The 27320-nt window shown below is 39.1% G+C and overlaps 1 protein-coding gene across 1 annotated transcript in view; it reads left to right on the forward strand.

Moving 5' to 3' along the window:
• Positions 1-27320, forward strand: part of LOC111152003 (tetraspanin 12) — a 63753-nt gene that overhangs the window by 10686 nt on the left and 25747 nt on the right. Inside the window, exons 3-5 of the mRNA XM_022510259.1 lie at positions 3201-3283; positions 4380-4515; positions 25809-25883. Of these exons, the coding sequence (XP_022365967.1) occupies positions 3201-3283; positions 4380-4515; positions 25809-25883 (294 nt within the window). The remainder of the gene's footprint in view (positions 1-3200; positions 3284-4379; positions 4516-25808; positions 25884-27320) is intronic.

Consider the following 27320-nt stretch of genomic DNA (forward strand, 5'->3'; position numbering starts at 1 on the left):
AACAAACAAACAAACGAACAAAAACAAGGAACAGGCCAGACAAAGTAAGTAGGTTTGGGATTGTCTAGTTTAAATACTTTCAGCAGCCTCTGGAGTACAGGGGCTCTCCTCGATTGTCTGGCACCTAGACCCTGGGGTGATTACAGCAGTTGTAGAGTGGCCCAGAGGGAGAGCCTGCAATAACAGAGGTGGTTGGGGTGTGGGGTCTGGATTGGTTGGTTTGTATTGGAAAATGAGAAGTGAGAATCTGGGAGAAAGACTCCTCCCGAGGGTGGTAGAGGGCGGGCAGCCAAGGCAGGGTGGCTCAGGTACGTTATCAGTTTGTTCAGACCAAGGTGTGTCCAGCCCGAATATACAGAACAGATGGTAAAGCATCAAATTCACAGAAGCTAGAAGCATGCTTGATAAACTGCGGTTGACCCACTGCGTAACTTTTATTAAGTTTATCATCTGTTTTTATCCCATCAGAAGTGAGGATAGTAATAACTGGCCTTATTCTTCTCTGAACCGTGGTCCCAGGATCCTTACTCTGTTTTAGGCCATTGACCCCTGAGACTCTGTTCACCAAAGAATATAGTTAAGACATTCAGACTTAGGGGCGCCTGGGTGGCTCAGTGGGTTAAGCCGCTGCCTTCGGCTCAGGTCATGATCTCAGGGTCCTGGGATCGAGTCCCGCATGGGGCTCTCTGCTCAGCAGGGAGCCTGCTTCCCTCTCTCTCTCTCTGCCTGCCTCTCTGTCTACTTGTGATCTCTCTCTGTCAAATAAATAAATAAAATCTTAAAAAAAAAAAAAAAAAGACATTCAGACTTAGCCTGGCCACCACAGACTACCCCCATTCTATCCCTCCCCTTTTCAAAAAAAGAACCCTGCATGCTGTGCAGTCTAGTCTCCTCCCTGTGGAAATTAATATGCTCATTTCTAAATGTGGAAGGGACTTTGTGACTAAGCCTAAAGCTCCAAAGACCAAAGGCTTGGATTTGAATCTCTGCTCTGCCATTTAGAGTCTATAAGACCTTGAACAGATCACTTCATTTTTCTGTGCTGCATCGTACTATTTATAGTCTGTAATTATCTGCCTTATCTGTTTATTCCTTGTGTCCCACAAGAAGCTTCACAAAGGTTAAGATCTAGCACCTCTTATTTATTGTTGGGTCTCCAAATCTAGTACAGACAATTTCAAGGCAGACAGTATGTATTGAGTAAATATTTGACACTGGATGAAGAATGAGAGGATTCACTAGCTGATTTTCCAAGCAGGTAGCCATATTTCACTGTACAAGAGGTCACAGAGATCTGCCTGTTCTGTTTGCCTTGGAGCCTTTATCCAGAAAGCGTTTTCACGAGCATGGTTTGAGTCAGTATAGACCCATTCCTGTCTTGTATATTCATTATTTCTGTATTTAAAAGCAAAATCTATAATGCATAATGGTAATTGATGTTCATTGAGATGCCAGAAATGAAAAATCAAATTCAAGTCAAATTAAATCCTTAAGATAAGGATAAGGCGCACTTTAGAAAGATTTCCATCTAAATAGGAAAGACCTTCAGAATTTAGGGGTTAACCTTTAACTTTTTGAAAAGCTTCCCAGGAGACTCATTTTGAATGTGCTCTACATTGTTGCTTTTTAAAAAAAAAGTGTTTTTTTTTTTTTAAGTATGGAAAATTTAAAGCATATACGTAAGGATCCTTTAAAAAAAATCTTCATATCATTGTCTTATCTAAAACAACAACTTCTTAACATTTTCAAGTACCCAGTCATGTGAAAACATCCTCTCTGCGGCTCTTTTGTTTGAATTGGGAGCTAAACCAGGTCAACATACTGCATTTGGGTAATTGCTTAAATTTCTTTTAATTTATAATAGTTTCTCCTTCCCTCTTTTTTCCCCACATGGCCAGTTTTTTAAATTAAAGAAACCAGATCATTTGTCCTGTGACTATTTTTCATATTCTTGATTTTGCTCATTGATTCCCCACAGTGGCCTTTAACAAGTTTAAATCTTTTCCTTGTATTTCCCATAAACTGATAATTAGAGCTGGAGGCTTGGGTAGATGCAGGTTTGACTTTTTGGTAAAAATACTTCAATTTGGTAAAAATACTTCAAATACTTCTGATTGCCTCACTTTTGTGGGGGAAGGCACATTATCTCTTCTTGTAATACTAAAACTAATCAGTGGGGGCCGGTATTTTACTTCAGCCTGATCTCCCTGTTCTAGAAGTTATGCAGTTTTATGCATATTTCACATTATGCAGTTCTCAGCCCTGACTACACATTAGAACATCTGCGGAGTCTTACACATTTCTCATGCCTTTGCCCTACTTTCAAGAATTCATCCAGGGTGGTTCTGGGCTCATAAAGAGTGGTTCTTGTTTTGTTTTGTTTTTTTAAGAAGTCCTAGGTGACTTTGATGCACAGGCAGGACGGAGAACAACTTACTTAATAACTTGGGTAGTCATTGAGGATCTTTGCCTAGAGATCCATTATTTCAATAAGGGTTGTAAATAGTAATATTCTTTTAATGCTTTCTGCATGTATTAGCAGAAATTCTACAAAAACTTTCATGAAGTCTTTGGTTCTTTCTTTAGTTTGTATAGGAAATGTAGGATAAAAATTGGATTCTTACCAGTTTTCTGAATATTGAGTTGAATGTCCACCATCCTACAAAGGTGACCAGTGAGTTTTAAGTATTAGTATCCATTCACAGATTTTAGCGTAATTGATATTTCAAGTCATTGCATTTATTATTATTATTACTGTTATTTTGATGCCCAAACTGTTTGACCTTTATCCAATGGTAACTCTTTCAAGTTCTCTGGTGACTTTCTTGGCAACAACAATAGTACGGATTTGATGGCTTCCTTGCTATTTATATGACGTGTTTTAGGCTCATCTTGTACATCTAATAATTTAGTCATTTTGTGGCCTCTTCATCTTGTACAATTCCTGTCTTGAACCTAGAATCAGGCATTCAATTGTCGAGCTATCTGTGTCCTCCTTCGGTGACATTCTATTTAGTGACTATGACAGGATTACAAAATGAAATGACAGATATTTATAACAATAGTGAATTTCTAAACAGTAATTAGAAAAAAGCATAATGATCATGTAAGAAAAAAATCCTTAATTGCTTGAATGATTAATCCTGTGGAGTATGTTGCATAAATCCTTGATCACCAATTGGTATTTTTTTTCTTTCCAGTTAATGTCCATCAGTGTGCTGGCAGTTTCTGCTTGGATGAGGGACTACCTCAATAATGTTCTGACGTTAACTGCAGAAACAAGGTAGGCTTCATAATCAATGATTGCTTTCTTTCATCAGGTTTCCTTAGACCCTAGTTTCTAAGTCATTTTGCCCTCAGCTGTTTAGATGATAATGCTCTCCCATGATCAATAACCTTTGTTACAGACACTTGCGTTTTCTAGCATCCTCTTTAAGGTACAACACTTGTCCTAGAAAACATTTCTGGGTATGGTGGCGCCAGTTGCCTGGCCTCTGGACAGTGTGGCAGCCACATCATGTTTGTACGTAAAGGACAGCAGAGCTACTTTTCTGTAAAAAAAACTACAGCCAACCTTCTTTCCTTCATCCCCCTCAGCTAAGGAAAAACCAAACTCAACATTGCCATTTTCCTCTCAAATTTCAAAAGGTTAATCCACTAATATCACAAGGGGCAAATCACTTAACTTCTCCCAGCCTCCATTTCCTCATAACTGAATGCGGACTCCACATATATGGCTCTAAAACGTCTGGCGAATGGACTGAGGTACATGTTTGTAAAGTCCTTAACAGGGGAGCTAAGCACACAGTAATGGCTGATTTTTGTTATAGTACTCTTACTAGTATGATTCTAGTTAATGATTTTTTCATAGTTTTCCAGCAGAAATCACCTCCCTTCCTCTTTCTTTTAATAGAGACCAATTTCCTTTGACACAGCAGTCTTTTGCATTTTGGGGGAGGATCCGTGGTTTGGGGGGAGGGCCCAGAAGAGGCGCTGGCCAGGTCAGAGAAGAGGAGAGAGACTCTTCTCAGCTGGGATACAGCGGGGCCTGTTTCTCCCCTATTCCCCAGGCTAAAGCTTCAGAGCTGATAGTAGCTGGGCTTCTTATTGGGGACCCCGTCTTATAAGATATTTTACATGAGTTGAGGTAGAAATGCTACCACTTGTATAAAAAAACTAAACGAAATGAAACAAAAACAAGACAAGCAAGCAAATCAGTGATAGCGCAGTGATTTTGAAAATAGCCACACAGTTGTCAGCTTTGAGGCAGGACGATTTAAAGGATTATGAACATGAATCTCAGTTGTGTCTTGTACTGTGTCGTAGGTGCATTTCGGTTATATTTTATGTGTAATGTGACATCATTGTTCTTCTTTCAGGGTAGAGGAGGCTGTCATCTTGACTTATTTTCCTGTCGTTCACCCAGTCATGATTGCTGTTTGCTGCTTCCTTATCATCGTGGGGATGTTAGGATACTGTGGAACCGTGAAAAGAAATCTGTTGCTTCTTGCATGGGTATGGTATTTACATCTTCTCTTTATTATGGGTGAAAAGACCAACCAGTCCTGTATTATTTTTTCATCAGTGCACAGGATTACGTGCTTAGGGAACTGTGATAGCGGTTCTCTAATCTGTGGTAATTGTTCAACATCCTGTGAGAAGGGAAGCGTTCTTTCCATGAGAGATGATTTCAGCACACGTATTTGTTGTACTCAAATGATGAGGTATGGAAATGTGCACACTGTTTAATTATTTCACTCAGGCTATGTGTTGATATTTTCATTTGAAAGTATGAGTTGTTTCCTTGTGTCATGGACCTTATTACCAACCGGACAGGCCCCTCAGGACTAGAACAAAGAAGTTATGACAGAACACTTCGTTCTCTCTCTCTCTTCTTTTTGTAAACAAACCTGCCATAAAAATCTATGTGGAAATTCAGGTGGTGAACTAAGGATAGATATTAAAATCCAAGCACTGCGTTTACATAAATTAGCGGGTAAATGGGAGTCTTGGTTTTCCATAATCATAGTGGGTTTTGTTGTGTTTTGTTTTGATTCTGAAAGAGTTGGACCAGATTGCTTCTTAAATTCCCTTCAGCACTCAAATTCTATGATACTAAAATTTATGATTCAACTTCTAATTCAAAAATTAGGAAACTCTCTTTTAACATTAAAAATTTGAGTTAATTTAAATTACAGCTCATATGTGTGTGTGTGTGCGCGCACGCACATGTGCATGCGTGTGTGTGTGTATATATATATATATATATATATATATATATATGAGCACAATGAGTGCAATATTTTAATATTGCATGTTCATGGCACCAGATAGAAAAGCTGCTACCATGTAATAATCACAGATATCTCAGATTCTGGAAGAATTAATTCATTGGATATATTCCTTTCTTTTCAATTGTTCTCAGTGCTAGCTGTGCATTAAATTCTTATAGGGGATGTAAATGAACATTTTAATGGGGTGCTAATATGCTGGATATCTGAGCAGAAAAAAAATCCTGATTTGTAGCCTTTGAAGATTTCCATGGGCTAAATACATGAAGCAGGGTTGGTTTCCAGCCAGCAACGTGGTATCACTGAATGCACAGCTGGGGAGAGATGGGCACAAATCGGCTCTCTCAGGGGTCAGCTCCTGCACACCAGGGCTTGACTGGCTCCCATCCCAAGCCAATTACAACAGAATCTCAGTGTGAAGCTGAACTAAAACTTTGAATTTCACAGAAACAACCTGTGTGAATGTATTAGTTGGCTTTTTGGAGGCTAAGTCTTGGTTTCATGGACTCTTTAGGTCCATAACTGGGAGACAGAGAGTGCTGTAGAAAATAAACCACACTCAGGGAGGGGAGCGTGCCCATGACCTTACATTTCTCCATTTTGGTATACAGGGAGGAGCATGCCAGAAGGGTTTGAAATCTTATTTTGCCATTTAAGATATTTGGACAATAATTTAAACATAAACTCAAGGTCTTACTTTATATGAAACTTACAGTTTAAAGGACAGAGAAGGTATATTGAACTTTAAAAAAATCTCAGAATCCTTTTTTTCCTTAATTTTATTTACTTATTTATTTTAGAGAGAGCGAGAGGGAGAGATTGAGAGCAGAGAGAGGGGCAGAGGGAGAGAATCCCAAGCAGATTCTGTACTCAGCACGGAGCCTGATGCAGGGCTTGATCCCATGACTTTGAGATCACGATCTGAGCCAGAACCAAGAGTCTGATGCTCAACTGACTGAGGCACCAAAGTGCCCCACTCTCGGAGTCCTTTTTTAAAACTGCAATCTTAGGGGAGCCCAGGTGCTTCAGTTGGTTAAGTGTCTGCCTTCAACTCAGGTCATGATCCCAGGGTCCTGGGGTAGAGCTGCATCTGGCTCTCTGCTAAGTGGGGAGCCTGCTTCTCCCTCTCCCTCTGCCTGCTGCTCCCCCTGCTGTGCTCTCTCTCTCTCTCTCTGTCAAATAAATAAATAAAATCTTAAAAAAAAAAAAAAAAACCAAAACCAAAAAAACAAAACCACAGTCTTAGAATGCTGTCTGATTTACACAACAATTTAAGAATAACTGTCTTCCCCCTGTCTCCAGCATGTGTGATTCTGGATGGTCCCTGGACTGTGGGTTGGGGTGGGGTGGGATAACATATTTCATAGAACCTGAAAGACTTTTAGGAACACATTTTAGAACCATTTATGCATTCCGTTAGGCTGCTTGAATGCTAGTAAAGCAAGTTGACGAAGAACTAACTAATTTGGTCTTTGCTTGAGGTAGGAAGAGTCATGGTTACCTGTGATGAGAGTCTAGTTTGTGAGGCTGGAAAGAAGCTTATGATGCAAAGGTGACGTGGGGGACTGAAACCATAATAATGACAAAGATGATGATGATAAAGTAGTTTATATGAAGAGTTTTATATGAATTAATCAATTTTGTCTCCTCCACAATCCTGATGAGATATTGTTATTTTCATGATACAGATGAGGAAAAGAGGCACAGAATTGTCGCTCTGCCTGAGTTAGCTAGTAAATGGAGAATATGCTATTCAAACCATGGCAGTCCAGTATGATATATTTTTAACAGCTTCACCATTTTACTTTATAGCTGCTGCCTTTTCCTAAGTACTTACAAATGTTTCTCACATTATGTAAAATATTTTTGTATGATCTTTCATTTCTTCAACCTGGTAACAATCATCTAAGGTAGATAATTATAAATGAGGTTCAGAGATGTTCAGTAATTTGTCCAAAGTCACTCAGCAATAATGGATGGAGCTTTGATCCAAACCTCAATGTTTCGGACTGCCAAGCCCATTTTCATTGGGCCTTTACCGATGTCTCTAGTAGATGCTTCTCAACCTTTGAAGCCTAGCACATTTCCCTAATTTATGTATATTTTTTATAACAAGCTCAAACTATCAGACTACAAACAACTTGATAATATGAACTATTCACCTTGCCTGTAGCTTTAATAAATGTTTATTAAATCAAATAATGGACAAGACATCAGAACAGTGCAACTAGGAGCAGCCAGCATCTCAGAGGGAAGATGGAGCTAGGAAGGCATGAACAGAGTGAGATTTTCAAGGAGACTGACCCACTAAACTGTAATTATTGTAGAATCAAAGCAGATCTTCATTTTGGTGCAAGAAGTAAACTGCCATCCTCACCACCTTATCTTTGGATGTTATTTGAACACCAGGGTTGACTTCAAGCAGGTTTATTGTTTGGATCTATACTGAAATTGTTAAAACCCCATATGAAAATGATCATCTTTAAAAGAAATAAGATAAAATAAAATGAAAAAAAGGATGAGCTTGACTCTTAGGGTTCCACTTCAAGGAGAACGACTTCTTTTTTTTCCCCCCAAATCTTAATTTAAATTCTAGTTAGTTAACATATAGTGTAATATTGGTGTCGGGAGTAGAATTTAGTGATTCATTACTTACGTATAACACCCAGGGCTCATCATAAAAAGTGCCCTCCTTAATCCCCACCATCCCTTTAGCCCACCCCCCAGCCAGCTCCCTCCATCAACCCTGTTTGTTCTTTATCCTTAAGGGGAAAAGCCTTCATAAAGGAGTGGAGGGACATTAATGCAAAATATGGCAAGATGTTAGGTCTTTGGCAAATATTTGCAAGGCAACACTCTCACATTTTCTTCCTTTGTGTCCTTTAGCTTATCATCCTAATTAATATTTTAAAAAGTCCAGTACATTCAATCCAACTCATTCATTTTCCTGTATTAGAAGTATTGTTTCACTTGTAAATAAGACTAGCAGGAAGAAGTTTGTTTTTTGTTTTTGTTCTTGTTTTTTTAACACAACCAGTACCTCAAAACAAAACAAAAAGACAACCAGTATCCCTGAGATTGCCATATCTTTTGAATGATTACCAAAAACCAGTCAGGCTATGGAGCTGCTCAAGCAAAAGTCAGAACATCTTTATTCATTGGACTGATCAAGAAAATGCGGGAGACTCTCAAAACAAGGCTTTATAACCAACCTACCCTCCCCTCACAACACTCCCCCAAAATACCAACAACTGGGCAGGCTAAGAGGCCACCCACAGGAAAACATTTCTGGTGAACTTTGGTCATGAACTTTGACCCTTCTATTGAATTATGGTTGCAAGTTGTTAAAATACCTTAATTTAAGGTCCCCATATAAGGTACCCATATTGGATGCAGGATGTACAACTAAATTAGGAATTCAGATAAGCAACAAATAATATTTTAGTAGAAGCATGTTCCATGCACTATTTGGGATTTATATTTACAAAACATTATATATTGTGTATCTGATACTCAGATTTAAATAGGCATCCAGGAATTTCGTTTGCTAAATCTGGCAACCCCACTCTAACTGGATTTGTTCTTAATAAATGTGAAATTGTCATAGAACAGAAACTTTTATGTATTTATAAGAATATATCTTTTATATTTATAGGAGTAATTAAATTCTAACTATATTAGGAAAACAAGGCAAAAATGACTAGGAAAATAAACTTGAATACGCCATGATTTTCAGTGATTTTAATAGCAGAAATTCCTTCTCTTTTTTGAAGACAAATGGAAGCTAATGGAAATTGGTTTTAAACCTTAGTTGGGTACTCCCAAGGCTTTTAGCTGTAGACTAAATGAAATTCATTTGTTACTGCAATCCTACCTTCCTATTAACATAGGCATTAGGAAAACGGAGCCAGCTCAGGGGAATGTAAACAGATTGAGCAGACATGTTTACAATATCGACAACAGCTGAATGTCGCCATCAGGAGATCGTCACTTGTCAGAGTGTGATGCTAATCTACATTCTACCTCCTGCAAACCAGTTTAGTCAAGGACTGGTCAGAACCTACCTTGGAAGCACTTCATACGTTTAAGACCAAGGACCTTGTGTTTCCAAGGGAAGGTTTTGTTTTGTTTTGTTTTGTTTTTTCAGTTTTATTATCCCAGAACATTTGCATATGGCTAGTGATTATATGGAAGCACTTGTAAAGCTTTCTTAAAATATACTGTGATTGAACCAGATTTGAAATGATTCCCTTAATGAAAATCAAGTAAATTTTTAATGGCCGTGAGGAAATGAACCATCCTCGGTTTTTCTGTTGGTTGAAGTTGTCATGTAAAACCAGAAGATCTTGAAATAATACTTTTCTACAGACTCTCTGTTTAAGGGCTTCTTTCAAGTAGTTATAAATTTTATAATTATATAGCTAGTCATAAGCAATTGAGTTAAAATTAAACTATTAAGTTAAATATCTTTTTTATTTTCTTTTTATGATTTTGGGCAATAGCCTAGCAAATATGTTTCTCAGTCGAGGTCCATCATATTATTGACCACATCTTCAACATCTGCTCAGTGTTTTACCCTGTTCTCTGCGATTTTATATGGTTAGACTTATTTTACAGATGGGGGAAGGAAAGATGCCCAAAGATATACAGCCCCTAGTTGCTATCATTAGCATTCAAGTACAGTCCTTGCTAGGGGCCTGTGCTTTTTCACTCCACCAAGCTACTGTTACAATACATTTAATTGATTATCAGCATTATTTCTGTAAGACTTAAATATGCTTCATTTATAATTCCAAGGCATTCAGTAGTCAATTAACCTTTGAAAATATAATCTTTTAATGTCCTTATCATAAAAGAAACTAAAAATTCTGCCAGTTCCCTCTTCTTTTGTCAAAGAGTCCAGCTGTTTCTCCTTTCCCTTCTCCCCTTCTTCCCTCCTAATCCCCGTTTCTTTCCTTTTTCCCTCCTTAAGCAGATATCGTGTACCCAGTCTGTGGTCGACCCTGGAGATACAAGGTGAAAGGGGAGAATACAAAAAAATAACAAGCGAAATACAGCATAAAAGTTATAAATAAATAAGTGTGGGAACACAGATTAAGGAGCAGTTGGAGACTTCCAGCAGGTTTCCAAGGAAGGTCTTTATCTGAGCTACTTTGAAAAGATACTGAAAATGTGTCCGAGGTTTCTCATGGAGACAGGGAGGCAAGGGGCTTTAGAACCACACAGAGTGTGCAATGACACAGAGGAGTAAAGGAACATGGCAAGTTTAGGCAACTTAGATGTGACACTGTAGTGTCAGTGTGCAGCGAGAAGCACGTGTAGTAGTCCGATTGTGAAGATCTTTGTAGGAGAGAGTCTGATGTCCCTTGGGCTATGAAGAGCCAATGGGTTTTTCTGACATTTAGGGCTGAAGACCCTGAGAAGCCCTGTTAGTAGTGACACAGGGGTCTTCGAAGCCATAGCTGGGGTCTGAACTAAGACTTTGGGGACTGGATGGAAGGTGGCTGAGTCCAGTAGACCTTGCTGAAATAGAATTATGGATATATTTAATTGCACGTGCAAGTAATATTTGTATTACTTGACGTCAGGAAATGAGCTATTATTCTACGTTCATGCACTTTCCCTATGATCGAAACACATCTCTTCAACACATACAGATTATTGTGACATTTCTTTCTTGTGAATTCCTTAAAAGCTATCATTTTCAAAGTTAGTTGTTAAACTCACAAAAGGTCTCAGGCAGAGGAAACTGAAGGTGATGCAAGCATTTCTGGGTCCAGAGGCTCAGTTTTCACCACTTGCTTTCATATGCACAGAAGCCCAGCACAGAATTCCATGACCTCTTTTGTTTCCTCAAGTCATGTTGGTTTGACTGACTCTAATTATGCCCCAGAAAAGCACATAAGCAGATGTCTTTAAAGTTAGTGTGTCCAAGATGGGACCCTGGACAACTCTGTGATATTCCGGCCCTTAGCATTGGGTCTTTGTGACAGGATTTTTGAGTGCTTGTTGGATTTTTTGCTTACTTTGCAGTTCAAAGTGTGAACAGTTCAAGCTTTTATGTATATATTTTTAAAGATTTTATTTATTTATTTGACAGCTATCTCAAGTAGGCAGAGAGGCAGGCAGAGAGAGAGGGGGAAGCAAGCTTCCCTCTGAGCAGAGAGCCCAACGTGGGGCTTGATCCCAGGACCCTGAGATCATGACCTAAGCTGAAGGCAGAGGCTTAACCCACTGAGCCACTCAGGTGCCCCGAGCTTTTATATTTCTGACCGGTGCATAATTTAGGTGTACTCTGTTGTGGTAAACATTTTAAGCCTCGTTATATGTTGTTTCTTAAAATATTTGTTTGAAATAGCGTCAGTTAAATATAAGCCATGTACATGTCTATCCATTAATTTGGCGAATGTCATTAGTCTGCGCAGCGTTTAAATCCAGGTATCTCTGTGGCAACACATGCAACTGAAAGGTCCGTCCTATCCAGGAGTGCTGGTCGCCCACTCAGCAAACGGTATCTTGGAGGCGAATTCAGCAGTTGTGTGATGGGTTTTCTCCACCATTTGCTTCTGCTTTGTCAGTCGGTTGACTTCCCTTGGCAAATGTAAAACAGTAGATGTTCATTTAAAATCCTGTGGCTGTCTAGATGACTCGGGAAACAGTTCTCTAAAAGTACAGAGTTAAAACAAGAGGGCAAGTGAACTCAGGTAAAAGGACAGAGAAGTGTCATTTCAGCCAATGAGGAGGAAAGTAGCTTTCAGATAAACTTCTTAGAAAAATGATATTTAATATTTACTTTATATGCAATGTCTCATGAAGTTGGAGATGAAGTAATAGCTTATGAATTAAAGGTTTCTTTTTTCATGGAATTTCATAGATTTAGAACACTTTTTCAGGGCACCTGGGTGGCTCAGTGGGTTAAGCCACTGCCTTCGGCTCAGGTCATGATCCCACGGTCCTGGGATCGAGTCCCGCATCGGGCTCTCTGCTCAGCAGGGAGCCTGCTTCCCTCTCTCTCTCTGCCTGCCTCTGTCTACTGTGATCTCTCTCTGTCAAATAAATAAATAAAATCTTAAAAAAAAAAAAAATAGAACACTTTTTCAGAGTTGTGATCCATATGTATTCCCCTTTTATCAGATAAAGGGTGATAACAGGACCTGGTTATGTGCTCAGATTAAAATGAATCTTCTCAGCTCACATGACAGAAACACTGACGTTTATTTGGAATGTACAAATAGTGTTGTGGTATCACTTAGCATTTGTTGAGCAATATATTTGAGTTAGTCTAAAATAAGTGTGGTTTTCCCTGAATTTTCTTCAGGGGGGCAGATGAGGGATGAATTGGGAGACAGAGGTAGGCAGTGGCTTACAGAAGGGTCCCTGCTCAGGGAGAAGGTATTTTGGAGGAACCGAAAGGCTGATGGAGAGGGCAGTTGTGATAGGACTTGGAAGTTCCTGATGTGTTAGGAGAAGGGCATTTGTCAGTCATATGGTAAACATGTGCCAGGTATGCAGGGTGGAGAGTTGGCTATGTGAGCTTTAACCAGATTGTGGAAAGTCTTGAATGTTATGCATACCTGCTCTGCAGTTGGAAGTTCTGTGAGCCTAGGAGTCATGTGATCTCTCTTTTGCTACTTAATGCTTCTTTCTTGTTTCTGAGCCTTCTGCTCATTTACCTGGGAGAAAATAGCTACCTGGTTTTAGCCACTCTGGGCTAAAGGAGCCTCACATTTAGATAACTTTTTGTTTGTTTGTTATAAAGATTGATTTTATTTATTTATTTATTTAGAGAGTGCACGCACAGTGGCAATGGGGTGGGGACTGAATAGGGGCAGAGGGAGAGAATATCTCAAGCTGGACCCTCTTGTGGGCTCAGAGCCTAACATGGGGATTCATCTCAGGACTCTGAGATCACAACCTGAGCTGAAATCAAGAGTCAGGTGCTTGACCCACTGAACCACCCAGGCACCCCTTAGAAAACCTTTTTTTAATGATAGAAGAGAGAATGGAAGACATATTTTATTCTAACAGTGTGCCTTTACTGATGAAGAAATAAAGGTACTCAGATGGGGAAGTCTATCTTTCATCTTAGAGTTTTTTTTCAGATGTGTATTATTAAAAAAGTTCTGGGGGCACCTGGGTGGCTCAGTGGGTTAAGCCTCTGCCTTCGGCTCAGGTCATGATCTCAGGGTCCTTGGATCGAGCCCCACATTGGGCTCTCTGCTCAGTGGGAAGCCTGCTTCCCCCCTCTCTCTGCCTACTTGTGATCTCTGTCTGTCAAATAAATAAATAAAATCTTAAAAAAAAAATTCTGTTAATCTGGATGTGTTTAGTTCAGGGATCATAGCAAAAATATGGTTATCTAGCTGAAGTAGGCACCAGGAAACTGGGTGCTGGGCTAAGGTGCCATAGGGAGACAAGCCAGGTTTAAGGATGCTTGGGGAGGGCTTAGAACAGTAGTTCTTTGGAGTGCTGCAGGAATTTTCCAGCCTTGGGGGAGAAAAGGTTTCATAAACAAATGGCTGGTATCAGAGGATTATTGTAGAACTGCTTAACTTGTTCAAGAGCAAACTTCTCAAACCCGCGAAGCATTTACCCACAGATAATGGATCCACTCTCTTCGAATGATCGTTGGTCTGTTTATAAAAGCAGGTCTTGGAGGATCTCTAGTTTTCAACATTGGTATAGCTCAAATATTTGTTGTGACAAGGGTGCATGTCTTTAAAATCATTCTGTAATTCATGCGATTTAATTCAAACTATTCGTCTTCACTCAATTAGACTGAATTATTGATGTTTGAACAATTTTGGTTAGAGTTTAAAGATTTATCATTATTCACACGGGGTTTTCTTTCCCTGAACATTAAGCATGACTGTGAATTGAGTTATGTTCAGATGCTTTCTTCTTTTGAGGAAGAAAATATATTTTTGGCTCAGGAAGAAAGTGTTTTTACTTGAACAGATTGATCAAAACAAGAAAAAAAGACACATCTCTGTACTTATAATAAATATTCATATATATACATTTGTACAATTTAAAGGGAACACTTTATTTTAATACTCTTTTTAACAAATAGGGTCTGTGATTATTCTGGAGACCATACAAAAATAAGTTCAAGTGATATCTTGTCTGAAAATAAAGGTCAAATAATTAAAAGATTGTGGTTTAGAAGAAGATACTTTCACAGACATAGTTACATATAGGTTCAAAAGTTACCGGCTGATACTAAAGAATAAACTCTCTTTCTGCCCAGTAACACATCACTGTCTTGTAAAAGATGTTGTCATAAAAGTGCCTGCAAGAAGGATCTCCTGGCCCTCTGGTTTTGGGGAAGGATCGGGCCACATTTGGTTGCGTTTGAGTAAGAGGCACAGTCTGGATGAGAATTGAGTCTGGTGTTCTTTTGGCTACTGTTGCTTCGGATATTTCTCTCTTTCTTTCTTTCTTTCTTTCTTTCTTTCTTTCTTTCTTTCTTTTTAAATTTAAAGATTTTAGTATTTATTTGACAGACAGAGATCACAAGTAGACAGAGAGGCAGGCAGAGAGAGAGAGAGGAGGAAGCAGGCTCCCCATTGAGCAGAGAGCCCAATGCAGGGCTCTACCCCAGGACCCTGTGATATGACCTGAGCAGAAGGCAGAGACTTAACCCACTGAGCCACCCAGGCGACCAGCTTTGGATATTTCTAAGCCTCCTCCCTGTTTGCACTTTCCTGCTCAGGGTCTGGTGATGGGAAGCCCTGTCTCAAATTCTGAGGAACAGCCCCAAAGTATATAAAGAGAGCCCTAACTTCAGAAACTAGTAACACCCTGTAAATCTTTGGAGCTCGGGCTGAGCACGCAGACATGAGCTGACCCAGCTTACAAAGCAGCAGAAGCTGTCTGGTATCATATTCAGCTCCTTGACTGCCTCGCCCTTAATGTTTTGCCCCCCATGATATAGATCATTGACCCTGGAACTCGCAGCCCCTGCCTAAGTCCCTCAGATTCTGGTGTAACACATTTCCCAAATAGGTTGAGCAGCACATGAGGCAAATACATACAAATCTGAGCTTCGGCAACACCCTTGATAAAGAAATGAGCTCAGCAATTACCAGTGCAAATGTGCTGAAAGGGAGCACATTAAGAGGAGTTACTAGAAATATTCTTCCATAGTTATTCAATCAGAAGCATGGACAAAGCGTGCCCATATGTTTGCGCCTTACCCTGAATTTCTGCAGGGGTTCAGGAGTTACAAGATTGTGTTTCTTCAAAAATTGGCTTACGGTTCTGGCATTTTCCTAAATTAGACTGATCTCATTTCATTTATGATTCTGAGAAGAAGGGATATTTAATGTTGCGTTGTCTGTAGAATCTGTAGAAATAATTAATTGGCTGTCAGAAAGTACCAAACCTATGACATCGCTTGGAGAGCGGGCTTAAACGGAGGCTTTGTGTGGGTGTATATTTTAAGCACCGAGTCCTCTCTTGGACTGTTAGTAGTTTCGTCCCAGTGGATTCTTAACAGAATGTCAGCTGTTCCATTATCTTGTACAAATATTTGGCACTGGAATTCTCTTATTTACTAACTATAAGTAATATAATATTTTTAAACCTCCAATCACCAGGAAAGGAAAAATAAACAACTGACATAGGGATACTTAGTGCTGAAATCTTGCAGAGTTTAGTATTTGACAGGGTAGAGACTGGAGTTTATCATTTATCATTTCACGAATGCAGGCTTTTAATCAAAATTTTTGTTTATTAAAAGTGCTGAGTATGTGGCATGTAGATAGGAGTCAAAAGGCACCGGGTTTTTAAAATACTAAAATGTCCAGTAAAGTATGTTATATTTTGAAATTGTTTTTATTTGGAGGGAGGGGAATCTCAGGTTGTATTAATTTTCCAAGATAAGCAAATCTGACTTTTCCAGTTTCAAATTACTTTGAATGTTACTTATGATAAAACGACCTCAGTTTTTAGTTACAAATTAAGAAAGTAACAGGTTAAAATAACTTCCACAGTGTTTATAATTTTTACTTTTCTCTCAGTGAAATATATTCTTACCGAAAGTATTCTGTGATACTTGGTTGATTATCTGCTCACACAGAGAAATTTATTTAAAGGTGTTCAAGGAAAACATTATATTTTGTTTTAATGTAAAAATTAATTTCCGGTTGACATTAATATAAAAAAGCAGTTTGGAAAAATAAATGCCTGGTCTATTTGTGGTAGGTTGGATATAGGTTTTTTTTTTTTGTTTTTTTTGCTTCCTCTCTCTATAAAGCTGGATAGAATGAAGATTGTATTTGTATTAATTTGTATTAATAGAATATATTTTCTATAAAAATATTCTTAGTAATCAAAAATATTTTCCTATATTTCTCAACTACTTATAAAATTTAACACTCTCTAAATTTAAGCGTTCAATACATTGATTGGCTTTGTTTGTTAGGAAATATTGCTTTTATGCTTTTATTAGACTAATAAAAGTTAGAAATAAAAATTTAAAAATTAATCTATTTTCCCAAAAGTGAAAATTATTTGATGTTTTATACAAAACAAATATTACTTTCTTAGAAATTTTATTATTATTGGTTATTAACAGTAAAGAATTAAAGGTATAAAAAGAAAATAAATCACTTGCACTTATTAGAGTTTTTATGAAAGTTCCATTTAACAAACAGTTAAGCACTCATTGGCTACATGGCACTAGACTTCATTATAAAATTGTAAAATGTGAATAAAAGGAAAGGTTAATTTTACTACTGGGAAGAAGCTGATCTGACTGACTTAATATAAGTTCAAAACATGAAAAGATGGAATTTTTTATATAACTTGTCAAGGATTTTACTTTGCAATTGAAGCAGCTTTTGTGCCTTTAAATAACCATCATAGGTGGAAAAAAAAAAGGAAATTTTTTTTGCCATCCTTAAAATTTTGATATTATTGGCAGTCTTTTTTTTTTTTTCTTTTCCCAACTAGGAAGGATCAAGGAGGGAAACATATGGTTTTTCATTTTCATTTTTGTTTTTTTATTAACACATAATGTATTATTTGCTTCAGGGGTCCAGGTCTGTGATTTATCAGTCTTACATAATTCACATGGCTCACCATAGCACATACCCTCCCCAATGTCCATCACCCGCCATAAGGTTTTAAATCATTCCCCATCAGTTCAAAGGTAAGAAAGGTAAGAAGTTGTGGGTCTAGAGATGGTGGCTTACGAAGTATCGCTAACACTACCACCACAGTCCCTCATAGAACACGTGCTATGTGCTGGCCACTGTTGGGTGTTTTACATGCGTTGACCCATCAACTTCTGCTGATCAGACTATGGGGTTGGCACTACTATTATCCCATTTCACAGATGAGGACACTGACACACAGAAAAGTTAAATGGTTTGCCCAACTATTAAGGGGTGAAGCTGGGATCAGAATCTAGGATGCTTGACCTCAGAACCTGTGCTTCCTAAGACTTAGTGGTCTGCTGTCTCTCAGCTGGGGATGAATTTGCCTATGCCTCCATTTTCTCTTTCTAAGAAATAGAGATAATGATGTTTTTGTAATATTTCTTAAGGAGTAAATTATATAGTGCTTGTAAATCTCTGTGCATGCATTTATGTGTGCATGTGTGTGTGTGCACTCACATACACATATTTGAATATATAGTTATATACTTGATTTTTTGTATACTTTCAATATACTTTTATATACTTTTCATTTTATATACTCACAATACTTGAATATACAAACATATATATCTCTCCAGAAAGTGAACTAAATCTAGGTCTCCCTCATTGAATGAAATTGTACATAACATAGAGTTCAAAGCTTCATAATTCAGTGACTGAAGTGAACTTCCACAGTAAATATTCCAGCTCACACTGATTTAAGCAGACCGTATTGTGGTTTTAATGAGAAATATTGCAGGAGAGATCCAGATTGCCAAAGAAGGTCTAGTGAAAGAGAGAGACCTCTGAGTTGGGTCTATAAATCACATTTAACTATACGTTTTGTATTTTGTTACAGCACTCCTATTTTGAGCTACTGAAGGTACATTGAGCAAAAAGATGACAGCACCTGAGCATAAAGTTTCCAGTTGCCACCCACCTCCTTTAGTTCCAGTAACCATGAAGTATAATTGGGCCACTTACAATTTTCAGCCTTTTGAATAACTTTGTCTATATAAAACATAGATCATCCTTCCCCCTCCGACTTTCTTCTTTTTCATGTCAAGGCTTCAGCGCGACTATTGTTTGTTCTAATTTTGCTTTTACTTTTACCGGAGTGCTTCATAATTTACAGTTAATTTAATTCTCAAAGTCTTATTATGAGAAATAGCAGTCTTCCACCTTCCCATTTTCCACTCTAAGAGGTAACCACTTTCAATTCTGTTTTAGCAGATTCCCTGAGAATTTACTTACCCGTCTCTAAATCTCATCTTTATGTAAATCTTCTCACACTCTTTTACTCTTTAGCTTTAAGCACTATCCATTGACCTCCTATGATGAAGAACTTATTGAGATGGAGATCTGGCACCCTGTCCTGTCCTCACGCCCCAACCTCCCATGCAAACTTCCTATCATACTTCGACACGGATACATCATAACTCCGGATAGTTCAGTCTTTAAGATTATAACTATGTAAATGCTATTCACAGCTGGGCCAGGGAAACACGGGGTTTGATTATTCTTTCTGGAATAATACTTTGTTTTTCTTGGAATTAGTAACTCTATTTTTTATGTATTTCTGTCTAATTCAACTCTAAACTCACTCTGGTGTAACTCCTCTCTTTATATATTCAAATATTTGGAGCATTCTGTAGATTTTTTTTTTTTTTTTTTTTTTTTTTTAAGAAATCTATCTCAGGACATTCTAGACCTCTCCAGTGTAGACCCACTGAAACTCTTGCACTTATGGGCTATCCCTTTACTTACTATTCTGGGATTACCTTTACCTCACTCTTGTTTTAGATTCCTTATTTTCTAGATTCCAAGTCATTGTCCACACATCTTCCAGTAGTTTCCTGAAGAAGCATACAGAGGACGTACATTTTTAAAAGTCTATATGGCTAAAAATGGCCCTATTTGTGTTTTCATGATAATTTTAATTGCTATGGAATTATAGGTTAGAAATCATTTTTCCCCCTCAGCTTGTTGAAGACATTCTTCCATTGCCCTTTAGCTTCTAGTATCCTACTAGAAATCCAAAGCTTATTTTGGTTTGATAGGAATTTTGAACCTTTGTGAAAAAATATGTAAATTTGAACTTCAGTGCTCTTTACCAGTACTGTACTCTGTCTTCCACTGTTTCTAGTGTCCTCTGTTTTGCTGTCTCCACAGGATAAATACCCCAGCTTCTGTATTGGTGGGTCTGGGTAGTCACCCAGCTGTCTAGTATGGAGAAAGGGACATGGGGTCTAACTTCTTCCTAAAGAGATTTGCAGCAAGTCATTCTGTTTTCAGCCCTACCTTCATCCATGTCCAGAGGTATCCTATCTGCCAGTACCTGAGCTTTCAGGGGATTCTGTTGTTTTCAGTTTTCCTCCCTACTGGTTAAGCCTTCAGCTTTTGGGGGACTGCTGAGAAGTTTGCACATTCCAAGTTCTACTTGCTGTCGTCTCCTTTTCCTTTACCCCTGAGTTTATGCCTTTTATAGAAAAGATCCCTTATTTCTTATTGTAGCGAAATTACAGGAGGGTGAAGGGATAGGGGCATACGTTTATTAATCTGCTTTCTTTAGGAGGAAATCCTGGGGTGGGTGGTATCAGGGAACGAAATCATTTTTATAAATAAATGTTTCTTTAAGAAAGGACCTCCTTGAGATTTTCCTATTTTGTCGGTATACATATAATGAGATGAAATAACCTTTAATAGTGAGGAATAAATCCCCTCTATTTCTACTAGAGATGCATTTACCTACAGGTCACCAAGGACTTAAATAGGAAGATGGGATTTCCTGTCCTTCTCTTCCTCTTCAGATACTTCCAGTGGACAAAGGGAGTGGTTAAGCCTTTCTTAACATTTTGTGGCCAATCTTAGTTTAAAACAACAAATTGAAAAAAAGAAAAACCAAATTGATTTCACTCCTTTTTAAAAAGAAGTTGGGTTCCCCACCCACCACTTCCTGCTTAGCTTCCTAAGAAAGATGTTTGGAAAAATACCAGCTATATTCTCACTGGATAGGGATTTTAGTAAAGATTTTTATCAAACCGCTTGTGGGATTGAATGTCCTGCGGTGAGAGTGATCCTGATGGAAGGAGATGAACAATGTTACTCACCATTATCCTCTGATCCCAGTACACCGAGCCAAGAAATAGGCCTCGAGTACTTGCTGTATGCCAGTCAGCATGTTAGCATTTAAGCCAAAATGATATCCCTTGTCCTCACTGAGTTTATATTCTAATAGATGCTGTGATGTAATAGCTCCTATTAGGGGACGCTTACCACACAACAACGCTCTACCTGATTGAATCCTTAACACAACCCCACAATGTAAGTCTTAGCATTCTCATCTTACAGATCAGGAAACTGAGGCTTAGTGGTTTGCCTGAGTTCATCCAACTGATATGCACAGGAGCCAGAATCTAAAGCTTGAGTCCATTTTATTTCAGAGCCCATGTTCTTATCTGTCTTGTTTAAAAAGAAAGAGTCAACAAAGCAATCTCACATACAATGTTTTATTTGATCTTCTTTTATCCAACCCAGTGAGGGCTCTCATTTTTTAAAAGATTATATTTATTTATTTAAGAGAGAGATTGAGAGAGAGAGAGAGCATGTGCCAATGCATGAGGGGAGGGGACGAAAGCAGGCTCCCTGCTGAGCAGGAAGCCCCATGTGTGAGTTGGGGGGGGGCTTTGGGGGGGGCCTCAGTCCCAGGACCTTGGGATCACAACCAGAGCTGCAGGCGGCCACTTCACCAACTGAGCCACCCAGGTGCCTCCAGAGGGCTCTCATTTTTTAACTGGAAGTAGTTATTCTCAGCTTGAGAGATTTGGTAGAAAAGAAAAATCACTAATTAATTGCATCATTTGGGGGTGTGTGTCCTCTTGTCTGCTTGCCTTATTTGATGCAGTTTCTTCATGAACAAATGCTTGAAGATAAAACTTATTCGTAGAACACAAATTTTAGTTTAATTACAGTAGAGAAACTTAGCTATTTTAAGGAACTCTGTATTGAATAATTTTCCAAGCAAGCAAAATAGTTTGTCATACAAATGATCACATTCTAATTTCCTTGTATAAACACCAGTTTCTCATTCTTCATTTGTTTGAAATGTTTAGTCCTTAGTTGCTGAGGAAAGACAGAGGAGTCAGTACATGGCTCCTTTTCTTTAGCTTCGTTAAATTGTCCCAAATGCTTAAAGCACCCTGGATTATCATAGAACAATGCACAAGGAAGACAATAGTAAAACTAGAGGAAAAAAAATAGTAAAACAGAGAGGCAGTATTTCAGATATTTTTAAATTTGTAAGCAGAAGTCAAAGGGAGTTCAGCGTTAGCAGGAAACTCAGTTCAAATTAGAGAATCTCGAGGAAATCTTTCTCATTGGAAAACTGATCATTATTTCCACCAAACATTCATTGACGACTTGCTGCGTGACAGGTGCTGCTGAGAGATAGGTGCTTTCGGGGATAAAATCATGTTTAAGAACAAGATGTCTGCCAGCCAGAACCCATGGTCTGGTAGTTAAGTTCTGTGACCTGTGTGTGAGGCAGCCAGCTGGTTTAAAAGCCAGAGCCTCTGAAGCCTGGTGCACAGCAGACAGAGGAGTGCTGCTACACAAGGAGGGAAGGACAAAAGTAAAGTGGTAAAGAACCAGAGAGGCAATGCTGGAGAATGACGATGAGGCAGAGACCTTGTCACTTTGTAATGCAGGTTCTCTGTAGGAGAAGAGAGGACAAGTCCATTATGGATTGCACTGCACAGAATGGTTCAGAACAGCATCTGTATATGTTTTACAGGTTTAAATTTAAAAAAATGCAAACCAGTTTCCCATGTATCCCATCAGCCTTGATGATAATAGCGAAAAAGGCTTTATTTTTATCTTTGGTACACAGACGAGCAAACTGAAGCCGGGCCAGTTTAATGATTCACCCGAGGTCACAGCGTGTGTTCCGACCTGGCTTTGGACTTCAGTCTTCCAACTCCAAATTCTGAGCTTTTCCCACCATTCAGGAAGGACAGCAACCAAGGAGACGAGAGGGGCAGATTGGTCTGCAAACTGGATGGCACAGACCGTCTCACCCAGGCATGTGCGCAGGGGGGATGCGTGGGAGGCACAGGCTGACACCATCAGGAGAGATATATACATGTTTCCAATACTGTCGAGGATGACGGATGGCTTTGCAGGGACACATACCGTAGTGTGTGTACCTCATACCCTCATACCGTAGCAGAGGTCAGCAGGAGCTGGTGCTCTCTTCTTTGCTAGCTTTGTTCTGTTCAAAGTATGGATTAACAGATGCCTCGCTCAGATCCAGCCCTTAAACAAAATAGTGGCAGAGTGATTCTCTGTGCTATAATCATTATGAGGATGACCATTGAGGCCTCGGAGCTCACTGGAAAAGAAAAAGTAGGGATAAATGAAGATCTCTGTATGTCATGTTAACAATGGATTTGGCATTTAATGTTTTCCTTGGACTTAGAAGACTAGATGTGGGAGGCCAACACAATGACAACAAAGCAAAGGCAGCTGACCACAAAGCTGTAGCATCATTTGAAAAAAATATATATATATATTTTCATATTCATATATTTATGATTTGAATTAAATTTTAGATTTGATTTGGTTCAAGAAAGTTTTATAGCGTGGTTAAAATGTGTATTTTCAATCTGAAGGTCAAATAAATCTGTGCTTCTGAGTATAAGTAGAAGAAAGACAGAAGAACTGCTTTATATGGAAGAACTTGCATCAGATGACATCACCGGAAATCTGAAGGATAAAATCATTTTAGAGTTTTCCCAGAGTTAAAGGAGTGTCCAATTTATATGGACAACCTCCTTCCCATGATGGGTAATTTTAGTTTTGAGTTTGTTTGTTTTTTTTAAAATACGATTTATTTATTCAAGAGAGAGGGAGAGAGTGTGCGTGCGTGCGGAGGGGCGGGGCAGAGGGGGAGAGAATCTTAGACTCTGCACTGAGCCGGTAGCCCAAGGTAGGGGGATGGGGTGGGGCTCGATCTCACAATCCTGAGATCAGGACTTGAGTCCAAACCGGGGGTCGGAGAGGACGGTCAACCAGCTGCGCCACCGGGCACCCCTCGGTTTTGGGGTTTTAATGAGAGATTGTTTTAGTTATATGTATTTTATGCATTCCTGGGGCTGCTTAAGTTACGGTGTTGCTAAGCCATGGCAAAGCTCGCCGCAAGAAATGAGAGGTGCTGTCATGCATGTGGTCAGTGCGGCTTCCTGGCAGAGCGACTCAGGTGTTGCAATATTGCTTACATCTGGGCACTCTGCCCTTGCTTCTGCTTTCGGGACCCTTCTGCTGCAGCAGTACAGACGTCATAAACTGGCCAGTGACTCCAGGAGGCGTGAAACAAGAGAAGTGACTCAAGTGGGACTTACAAGGATATAAAATCAATCCAGAAATCTGCATGGTGATCCCCAAGGCATAGCAAAGTTATCTCCCGACCAGCAGCAGCGGCCATGTCTGTGTTTTATTTTCGGGATGTCGTGCCTTTTCGAGGCTGCTTTGGTTTTCATCATAACCAAGCATCAATTTTGAAAAAAAAAAAACAAAAAACGTTAGGGATTTGGGAAAACAAAACTCTCCCATGGTGTAATTTTTCTCTGAAGTCTTACTGTCTGGTAGGGTCTTATCAAAGGTAGAAAAAAATGGATCTAGCATACAATTATTGACTATTTGGTCTCTTTGTAACCTATGGTGTACATGTAGTATTGTTCGTGTCTAGAAATCTCTTAAATAAACCATGAAAGAGAGTTTGGAGAAAAACTGACTTGGAGTGCTGTGTTCACAAAATTTCTTCTAATCATCATTTTAAGCAAAAATCTTTAAAGTAAGGCAATGAGATTTGAGTAGATTGAAGCTGACCAAGAGTACTGCATATGTTGAAAATCAAAGTGCTTATAAAGTGGGCTACCCTTAAGAAAACATTACTTTATCTTTTGAGCCAATTTTTATTTTCAGTGTGTTAGTTTCTAAAATATTATGCAACCATGTCTATATTATTTCTGTCTTTACATGAAAGAAGTAAATTAAAACGAATAGCAGTGATTTATGTTTTTAAATCATAGGAGTAGTAGAAAATCAGCTCAATTTTCTAGATCTTTTATTTCCCCTCCCCTTTTTGGGCAAAAATCATGAGCAAAGAAACTCAGCGTTCACGTTTTTGACAGCTCACAATCTTATTATCAGTCCATTTCCACCCCCCCCATTTCCCTGCTGCCGTCCGAGCTCAGCAATTTTTCACTTAGTTGCCCTGATCACATCGTTGCTTTCCTACAGGTTGTTTTTTTTTACAAAACCGCCAGAATTATGTTTTTATAATGTATGTCAGACCGTGTCACGTGCTGCTGGATTTTGATTACACTTAGAATAAGAGCCAGAGCCCTTTCTACTGCCCCTGGAGATCTGTCGGGCTCTTTATACTTCTTATCCTCTTCTGCTTACACTCCCTGTGCCCATCCCACCCCCTTGTGTGCTCTAGTTACCTCCCAGTTCTTCAGTAACTGGCTTGACCCAGAAGGTGGCCTGGCACTTGGCATTGCCACTTCCTGGATTGCTTCTGCACTAATCTTATCAGCCTTGCCTTCTTGTCTTTACTGACTCATCACCCAGCCCAAGGCAGCTCCTAGCCTTCTACTAGGCTATCACTCTGCTTTGTTTCCATTTATCATTTAAATAACAAATACTTACTGAGCACCCAACTATGTGACAATAAAGTTTCTGCCCTTCAGGGAGATGTCACTGCAGTCAAGGGGGTTTGTCAATAATCATCCCTACCAGGTGCCCATACCCTGACCCAGTGACATAAAAGGAGCAGCAGATCCATGATGCCATTATTTCTGCCGGCATTAGTGAAGAGAACTTTCAGGGAGCTCATTCTTTCTCACACTTTTACTGTTTATTTCTGCAAGGTACCTCTGCAACCAGAGAAGGGTCGAGGTACATGTGGCACAAAGAGCACAGACATAAGGCTCTAGCGACCTCCCCTACCAATTTACTATGCACATTCTTGAGCAACCCACAGTGTCTACTTTTTGCATTAATTTTGTCATTTGTAAAATGAGGTAGTCCTATCCCTTTCAAGAGGTCCTTGAGTGAATGCATTATGAAAGTACTTGATAAATAGAGCACTAGTCAAATGTCCCATTCAGGTGAGTATCAGATATTACCTGTAGATTTCTTTCAATTTGAGGACACTTTTCTCCTCTCCTCCCAAGGGAGCTTCTTAAATATGTGTCTCTGTTTACTTGTCCTTTGGGTAAACAACGCTGAATAATATTTAGCTTGTCTCTGGTGGCCATATTTTATTTTGATTCTATCCTAACAGCATTAATTTTTTGTTCTTCTGCAGTACTTTGGAAGTTTGCTTGTCATTTTCTGTGTGGAACTGGCTTGTGGTGTTTGGACATATGAGCAGGAAATTATGGTGAGTTCAAAGTGGGGTATAGTCACGATCTGGAACAATACTCAGCTCAGCCTTTTGAATCATATACTTTGGAGTTATTTAGGCACACGATTGTGATTTTGAATGGTTTTTTGTTTATTTGTTTGTTTGTTTAAGTAGGCTCCAAGCCCAGAGGGGAGCCCAAAGTGAGGGTCAAATTCATGACTAGGAGATCAAGACCTGAGCCTAGATCAAAAGTCAGAGGCTCAATTCACTGAGGCACCCAGTGCCTCTAATTTGAATGTTTATCCTGTGTAATAATAATGCTGGTCCCAGTATTTCTGAAAATGAACACTTTCTTGTCTGTGTCTAAAGCGTAGTTCCAAATCATAATTTGTATAATTTTATTTGCTGTACTATATGTCTTTAATCCCACAGGTTGCTAAAACATCGATGTACTAGACCAGAAACAATACATGTCCTAAAATAATTTTTTCAACTTCTGAGTATATAATAGGAAAGATTCGCATTCACAACAAGAACTGGGAAAGCTTGAAAATCTACATGTAAGCCTCATAAAATGCCCACCTCAGCTGTATTCTGATGACTAGGAAGCATGAATTTTCTGTTCCCAAAAAGCTGAGCCAAATTCCTTGAAGAAGAAGTATATTTGAAGAGTTGCTGTGTGTTTACTTCAGCCTCAAAACACTCTGACAGTTTGAGACTTGGCTACATGAAAACAGCTCTTAGGCATTTTTCTCTTTCATTTTAGGAATTGAAATCAACTTTCAGAGCGATGTGAGAATGAACAAGGATAGGGGATTTTACCAGTCCCGTTGGGTGTATCACTTGCTCCTCACCTCTGCTCACACAGGGCGTGATGACTTTCTTAATGTTTGCCCGCTTCACGGGTGACAGATGGTGCATCTATCACCCGTGAAGTTGAGCCCCTTTGCATGTCTGTTTGCTGGCTGCTCCCACCATGGCAGGCCAGGTTTGTCCCCTCCAAGCACCACAGAGTAATTCTGTTTTGGGAAGGTGATGTTTTTCAACAAGAAGTTCTCGGACAGTTTACAGGACAGAATCAGAATAGAGGGGAAGGCAGAAGAAGAAGGGGTAGGGACAGGGCATTCACATTTGTGACAAGTTCCCCAGATGAACCTTTGACATTTGAACATGTAGAAGCTTTCAAGAAGAGAGGGAGATCATTTTGTATTTGTTTCAGAGAGGCATTTCAGTACTGAAAGTGAAGTCCTTTCGGTACCGGTACCGATACTGCGGTGGATCTGTTACTGTATTGTGAGACTGTTTTGAATGCTAAGCGGTAATTACAGACTAATGAGTATTTTGCATACTCTAATTAGCATGTAAACGATGCTTAGGCGCTGCCACCCAACTAAACCTGCCCGAAACACTCCTGCTTCCCATCCATGTCTGACAACTCTTAGTAAGAAGAGAGAATTTATGATGTTTTTTCTA

The sequence above is a fragment of the Enhydra lutris genome, unplaced genomic scaffold (assembly GCF_002288905.1).
Source record: "Enhydra lutris kenyoni isolate GAN:26980312 unplaced genomic scaffold, ASM228890v2 scaffoldscaffold27, whole genome shotgun sequence".
NCBI lineage: Eukaryota > Metazoa > Chordata > Mammalia > Carnivora > Mustelidae > Enhydra > Enhydra lutris.